The 7,980-nt window shown below is 45.9% G+C and overlaps 1 protein-coding gene across 1 annotated transcript in view; it reads left to right on the forward strand.

Annotated features, from left to right (window-relative positions):
• Positions 1 to 5,366: 5,366 nt before the first annotated feature.
• The window catches only part of DUSP22 (dual specificity phosphatase 22), a gene marked incomplete at its 5' end in the record, with an annotated part of 35,829 nt that continues 33,215 nt past the window's right edge, over positions 5,367 to 7,980 (forward strand). Inside the window, one exon of the mRNA XM_009700298.1 lies at positions 5,367 to 5,403. Within this exon, the coding sequence (XP_009698600.1) occupies positions 5,367 to 5,403 (37 nt within the window). The remainder of the gene's footprint in view (positions 5,404 to 7,980) is intronic.

The following is a 7,980-nucleotide window of genomic DNA, read 5'->3' on the forward strand; positions in this document are numbered from 1 at the left end:
AGGTCGCAGCGAGGAAGGAAGATGGATCTGTTTTGCAAAGGGTGTTGGCTTTTTTGGCAGTGGGGGCTTATTGTAAGCGCCGATTCCCCTGGCATGTTGTAGTGGTTATCAAGGGACAACTGTGATTTTTCTCAGTGTCTCCACCTCTCTTTTAAACCCAGGTTTGAAAGTGTGGTGGTAACTAGCCTTTTATATATAGCTTACTATGAGGAACATAGTTGAGTCATCTCTTCTGTCTAACATCCTGCGTTGAGTACTTTGGGAGTAGCTTTGCTGTGAGCGTGGCCTCCAACAAAGCGGAGGAGAAGAGCTCGAAATAGCTGCTCACAAGTTGTCCAAATCTGATACCCTTGCATCTGGAAGTCAAATTGGTGAAGGTCCAGAGCGTGCCACTTGGGACATGAAGCCTTTTCATCCTATGGATAGAGACATTGAAATAGAAGGTTTAGGCAGGGGAGAGATCTGACTGGTTAGTCCGACCGAGTTCATGGGTAGGAGGTAGAACCTCCTTTGGTCCTTGTCTCCATTTTTGGTTTCAAAGTCTGGGGATAATGTTGTGGCACCTTCTAGGAGTGGCCAGTTAGGAAGAAACACAGCTGGAGAGACTTCTTTTAGACTTCTGGTATGTTTGTAGTATTTTTCTGGAAATGTTTGAAATTATCAAAACATTTAGAGGGACAGGATATGGGATGCTAAAGTTGCAATCTGGGGGGGGGGGGGAAACCAAAACCAAACCGGGACAATTCTCAACTCTTTGAAGCTTAGCACTCTTTGTCTGTGTTACATCTTGCTATGGTACCGTGCGGGCAGGAATTGGCAATCTGTGACTCTGGGCAATTTGATCATTTTAATTCTGTTAAGTGTTGCCCTGACACGTACCAACCGGAGCTTTCAGGACGAGGGTAGCACTACTATGATTTTTCTCTTCCCTTCTTACGGCTTTATCCAAGAGGATGAAATGTTCAGCAGTTCGGGAGGAGTTGGCTCCTTTAAGGAGGCTACAACCACGTTGGGTACTGGCCATCAGGGTTTATTTTTGTAGGGGTCCCGCATGCAGGTCTGGTACTTGCCACTTTCAGAATGTGCCCCTGGATCATCTGTTCCTTTTGATCTTGCGAGCCAGCGAACGCCGGAAGGGCACGGGGAGGCACGGAGTCGTCGATGCCAATGGTAGGGGGGTGTTTGCTTGACTCAGTGTAGTCTATCAATACAAATTGCCTTAGTTTCCAACTGAAGTGTGTTTTTTGTGGTAGAGCTATATGCGGATGGTAGGAGAAAATAAGCAGCTTATCCAATGGTGGATTATTTCATTTAGGGAATCTCTTTGTACTGATGCCAGTGGAAGAGGATTAGTGGTGACCTGTAATGCGTACGGTAAGGAAAAGCTCCAGAGACTGCTACAGCTGCTGTGGCTGCCCTTGGATGCTGAGCCTTTCTCAGTGGCACCGTCCCCTCCTATTTTTCTGTCACATGATATTGATGTATTTCGTAGCAAATAGCAACTGCACCTGACTTAATATGGCTATTAGGGCTGATCAAGGGCTGGAGGCCTGGCATTCTTTTTAGGTGGAGTTTGTCTTTTGTTGCTAATTTTCTCTGTAAAATTAGCTGTGCTTAGTTTTTTTCCTTAAACCCACACAAGCCTCCTGACTTTTCCCAAATTAAACTGAAAGCATTGGTTCATAAATACCCTTCTTATTCTGCTCAGAGAAGGAGAATTGGGTAGTGAGTATGCACTGACTTAGCTACTATTAATTTTTAGTTCTTTACTTTTTTTTCTTTTTTTACATCTTTTAAGTACAGGATGAGTAATGGAGTCTGACTTAGGAAATTATCTGGGTGGCCCGATTTGTCTTCATGCGTAATGTCTAACTTTGGCTTGTATTCAAAGTTCAAGTTGAAGTCTGTGGTTGAAAATTACAAAGATGTTTTCCAGGAGCTAAAGTCTAGCGGCTGAGATGGTGACAAGAGATTACAGTACTTAGATTTGATTATCTGTGAACAAGATATGCTTAGCGAAGAGTTTTTCCTAGGTTTTAGTTCTTGTTGGTGCCGTTACAGTTAACTGCCCGTTATTCATGCCGACTCTTCTGAAGGGTTGAATGTCATCTCTACAAACGGGGCAGATAAGCCCTGTTTGGTTTTGGAGTTGATTCATAAGAAATGTAAATCAGCGTGGATACTTAGAGCTGATGCAACCAGTTCTATGGAAGCCAAGGAAGCTGTGCCCGTTCATGTCAGCGGCAAATCCCTCTCCCTGACCCCTGCCGCTCTCCTCTACTGCTGGACAAGGTGGGCTCATCTGCTTCTTCGACAGCGCCTGGCCATCTCTGCAGAAAGCCTGATGAACTTCTCCAGAGCACCCATCAGTACTGGCGCATTTCGAAGCAGTGTTGGGCAAGGAGTTAGGTGCTTTATTATAAGCATGTGTCTATATAGGAAACAGAGCAAAGTAGCCCTTTAAGTCATTTTCTGGAGAGGTGTATTTTCAGAGAGGACTGATGAGGAGCATTAGCAACTGGAGCAACTGTCATGCTTTGCAGGGCTCTGCCTTTGTGCAAGGTGGAGAACGTGAGCTGTTCTCATGCGAGGCACGAACGAAGACGTGTTGGTGTCCGTGTCTCTTGGTCGTGCGTTCTTCTACATCTGTTATTTAGTCCGCGGTCATTTTCTCAATGTTTCGGATGATATAGAGAGGCTACTGTTTTTGTTCATAAAGCAGTAGTTGAAAAGTTCACAAAAACAACCACCTTATTTTTCTTCTCTTCTGACTCCCACCCCTTCTCTCTCACACGCCCCTTGCAGCCATCGGCCTTCGTTTTGTGCGGCCCGGAGTTGCAGTTACTGAAGGCAGTGTGAGATGACACAGCTGAAAGTTCCCAGCCGTAGTCTAGTGCCGAAGTATTAGTCAGCACGACATGAAGATTCACTTCTTTCCAGGTAGCTTTCACCCATAGTAATGTTTCTTGCTTCTAGAATGACTAGGACAACAGGGGTAACATCTGTCCCTGCTTGCACGGTGTCCTAATTTCCTATCTAGCATACAGTGTTGCTTCATGATGCACAAATGCAAACTTCTGGATTTTTCCTCCTTTGCCAGCAAGAATCTAAGACGACTCATTTTTGCAACCCCTCAAGTGTTTCTTGGTATCTTTAATTTATAATGTCTAACCTTAATGACTGTGACTGCAATTTAAGCTTTTATCCTCTCTCGAGAGCATGTATTTGATGCAGAAATAATGTCCTGGAGTCTAAAATGCTATAGTCCACAGTAGTGGTGGTGTGATTTGAGATTTGTGCTGCAGATAGGAAATACCAGACAGCTATTTAAAAATATCAGCAAGGCTTTTCTTCATTTTTAAATTTTTTTAAGCTTAAGTTGAGGGAGCTGGCTGGGGTGATCTGGTTGGTGAAATTAATTCATAACTTGACTGTCTTTTGCTTTAGAGCATGTTTTTAGTTTGCAGAATTTGGCCCTTAGCAATGGCCCTTGGGTACTCTGCTCTCTGGAGCAGCTGCTGGCTTCTGATTCCTGGGTGATTCCCGATTCCTTCTGATTCCTGGGTGCAGCCTTTGGGCTGCGCTTCTGGCAGAGTCATCAAGGGGGCTTAAGATAATGAATCAGTCCATGAAACCGTGAGTCTTGTGCATGCGGAAAGGGACAGCAGAATGTTGTAAGGTTTCTTTTCCCTACTTGATTACCCCAGCATTGGAGACTGCCCTGCTGATTTTTGCTGTCTCCGTAGAAATGTCGCGTTTGTACAAACGAAGAGGGAAGGAGAGGGGAGAAAGCTGTCTGAGCTTATCTGTGCAAAACTTACAGGTGCCTGTTTGTACCAGACGAAAGAACCATTTTGTTGTGTAGCTGGTGTTGTCAAGCAGCCCTTAATGTGTCAGCAGTTCAGGGTACAGCAAGGGTCGGCAGAGAAGCGGTTTTCCAGTACCAGTGGCAGGATTGAGCCCCGTGGTCACAGCTGGTGTGATACGGCAGGGACCGAGAGAGATCGCCCAGCAAAGCTCAGAGTGGGAATGTTTGCACAAACCGAAGCTGCAAGGGATGTGAGAAGTGCTGCAGCCTTTCTGTTTTCTGCAAGGCTAGATAAATAACAGGGAACGCGACGTTTTTATCGGATGAAAGCCCTGGAGTTAAGGCAGGCCAGAAGCTATTTTGCAGGCCCTTGCGCCAGGCTGCTAACCTTTGCGTGGTAAGCTGGGTCGCCTTAAAAAGGCTGCAGTGAAACAGAGTCTGGGGCGATAATCCCTGATGAAAAGTCCTTCATGACTTTCGGAACTTCGCGGCTGCCGGACCGAGCGAAATGGGTGGAGTTTTCCCTCTAAATAGCTGTGCCCCAGAGACTGTTACTGCTGTTGTGGTGACACTTGGGTGTTGCTAAGGCTTTAGGAAGTCAGCGCTGACATATCTGTATTGGTGGTATGCACTGCGTGCACCGAAGAAAAAAATGGATCGGACGGTTTCACCGCCACAGTTCTGGTCTCTTCAAAGGATGTGGGTGTGGGTCAGAGACTTCAGGTGGCAGAGAACAAAATTCTTGGCCAGAAAAACGTGTATTTGGTGTGCCTGGGGGTTTTTCATGACCTTAGTGCTGTTCCCAAGTTGGGAGGGTTGTGAGAGGGTGGGAGGGGTAGCACTGCAGGGTCACACGTGTCCGTGTGTCCTCAGGCTGTACAGCCTGGTCCTCAGGCTGACCTTGAGACTCCCCAGTTAAAGCAAGTCCTGTAACCGAGACCTGTGCAGGCTTCTGGGAGTGTTGGGGCGAGTGGGTAGATCTGGGAGAGAAACCTACAACTCCTAGAGTTTCGTCAGTTCTCTGTCTATGTGAATACACCCCTCGTTATTTGCAGGGATTTCCTCTGTGGAAGAGCCCCGCAGCGCTGCAGCCCCGACTTGCATGGCTTTGCACTTCAAAAGACTCGAAGGATGTTGTTTTGCAGTGCTTTGTCCAGCTTACTGAGCGACTTTAGGCAAATCACCTTTTCTGTATGAAGTTTCATCATGAGTTAAATGAGGGTAACTCTTATCCTGCGGCCGGGGGGGCAGGGGGGTGTGTTGCGAGGCCCACTTCGTACTTGTAAACCACTTTTGCTGCCCTTAGAGAGCCTCCATTACGTGAGAGTCGGCATGATTAACAAGCCCCGGCTGTTAACGAATGCTCTCAAAGCGCAGCATACCTAGCGCTGTGTAGTTTGAGAAGGTTGCAAAGAGGCACAAAAATGTTGTCAGCGCTTTTTAGATTGCATTTGACAGTAGTCTGCTAAAGTAGTATGTTCCATCCTGTATGCAAATTGAACTTTGTCAAATTGTGTTACCACAAGATATCTATATTTGATACTATATTTCTTTCTCACAGATTCTGCCTGGCTTGTTCATTGGCAACTTTAAAGGTAAGATTAGTTTTATCATTATCTCTAGGATTACTTAGCAGGGGTCTTAAGATGTTGTTTCACAGGCCTACGGAATTCTCTGACATCTCCACAGCTTCTTTAACCCCATCTTGCTTCATTTCTGGATTCACCCGGTAGCACTTAAAGAAGAACTTGTTTGCTTTCTCATCCGTGTGCTGTGCTGCAAGTACTTTAAGAAAAGAAGAATGAACACCATCTCCTCGGAGCATGCTTCAACTGGAATTCCTAAATATTGGCCTGCCTTAAATGATTCTGTGCTTGGCAGGCAAGGCTGTGAGCCAGGCCGATTCTTTGCAAGGCTTATTTCAAGCCCTCCTTATAAGTAAAGGCTTAGTACGCCTCCCGCTCATTGCTTTCATTATTTTGGTTATTTATAACAACTACTCAAGAGTTCTGTTATCACTGCTTGTGAGACTGATAGGTCTGCAGATTGCTGTCTGACCACTGATACTCATGCTGTCCGTGTCACGGGTGTAAGATTCTCTGGATTTTTTTTTTCCTTTTTGTGTGAGGTTTATTTGTTGTGTACAGAAAGACAGAACCATATTTAGAAAACACAGGAAACTTTATGTAGACATCCAAATAAATGACCTGTTCTCAAAGCACTCTGTTAGCAGCAGTTCCTGCTAAAGGTCCCTACTCAGAAGTAAGCCAGTTGTGCCTGTATAGTCGTTTTGATACATGTAGACCCTGTATTTCCTATGCTTGGTACATCAGCAAAGCAGGACTCATAAGGGCTACTGCAATATCCTATCCTTCCCGGTCTGTGTGATATCGCAGCTGATCAGTTAAGATTGGACAGGGTCTGCATTGGCTTTAGATGGTGCTGCACCTCTTCTCTGCCTCATGTCCACCCTTCCTTCCCTGCCCCCCCTCCATCCCAAAACCTGTGAGTTTGGTGGTTTATGTCCGATTTACCTGCCTCTGGACCTGCTGGCCCATGTTGCTGGTCCAGTGCTTGCTGCCCCTTGGGAAGTGGAGCCGATCACCTTGAGAGGCAGCCCGGAGGTACAGGTGAAGTTACAAAGCTGCCTTTTGCCATACCGGGATGCAGACACAAGTACAACAGCTAGTGTGTGAGAGAGAGTTAATGATGCCATGGTAGGGAAAATGAGAAGATGGAGGTGAGTTTATACTGGTGAATGAAAGGAGAAAAAAGAAAGCAAGCAGGAAAATAAGGGGAAGAGGATAGCTTTGAAAACACTTTGGAGGGACTGCTGCATGGGCCAGTGGCAAAACTAACTAACTTGGTCACAGGCATGTTGCTGCCTCTTTTTCTTTTGTGCCTGTGTGTGGGGTTTTTTTGTTTGTTTTTTTTTCCTTTCCTGTCAAGTAGTTTCGGCGGGATGGGAGGATGTTTGATAGTGGAGTCCTTTAGGTTTCAAGCTGTCTGGTAAGGTGGGCCCAGGGAATGTGACTCTAAACCTGTCCCTCTCGCTGTGGCCGACCTGCTGGTAAGCCTGTGACAGTCTGCCGAGGGGAGCGAAACTCAGCCAGAGCATCTGTTTCATGGTGCGGTTCTGTTTTCAGCTGACGAACAGTTTGACCAGCTGAGGGGAGTTGGCCAAGGTTGCGGAGTGAGTCATCTTCTCTGCTGATGCCAGGGCCTGTGACCCTCTCGCTCGTGGTGCTCTGGCTGCTCAGCTGTGCACCTTGCAAATGGTCCTTAATACCCATAGCGTATGGCGAGCATATGAAGGTGGTGTGAGTGGGCAGTGTCTCTGGCAGTCCAGCTGAAAAACAGCAGATGCTGGTTTTTACCCCATAAAAGAGAGTAAGGATGGGCTTTAATCTCAGTGTTTGTGTTATGCAGTCTGTTTTTAAAATTAATTAAAATCACAAACAAAATATTCATTTGTTTATTGCTATGACCTTTGCTCACATTGCGTTTAATCGTTATGTTCTGCCATCGTGAGTATCTGTTATTATAATCTTAAATTAGCTACCATACCTGGAGAGGAAGAGGGAAGATTGGTGTTACAGTACTTCACTAATACAAAAGCAAACTTTTATAATTCTATCTTTTTCTCATCCCCTGCCCCTCAACACCCCCCCCCCTGCCTCGCTGCAATTGCAATGAGCTCTCTGCACAGTGAAGTCATCCCATTTAGGAACAGGCTGTTAGTTAATCACCAGTGTATTTTTCTGGAAGAGTTTGATTACCATGTTCTTGGGGCATGTTCGGACTTGTGGAACTTTTTTCAAAAAGTGGCTAATGAATTTCGAGACTGCCATAAAGGGGATTGTTGACTGAGAAGTGCTCAGCAGCATCTACAGTTGAGGTTGGTTATAGTATCCTGGTTTGGGCAGCTGAAATGTCTAGATTCTTTTAAAGACATGGGTTTACAAAATTATTTCCTGTAAAGCTCTTTTGAGTGGTCTCCTGTTTCTTAAGCTTGAGACCAATAGCTTAAATTGAATAAAGCTGCCTCTTGTCAGGAAGAGGAGTAACACTGAATCCCTGGCGTGGTGCATCTTGCTGGGACACGGAGCTGAGGCTTTGGTTTCACTGTCCAGGTCCCTGTGCAGGGGCTAGGGAGCTTCTCCAGAAGGTTG

The sequence above is a fragment of the Cariama cristata genome, unplaced genomic scaffold, assembly GCF_000690535.1.
Source record: "Cariama cristata isolate BGI_N322 unplaced genomic scaffold, ASM69053v1 scaffold4825, whole genome shotgun sequence".
In the NCBI taxonomy this organism is placed as follows: domain Eukaryota; kingdom Metazoa; phylum Chordata; class Aves; order Cariamiformes; family Cariamidae; genus Cariama; species Cariama cristata.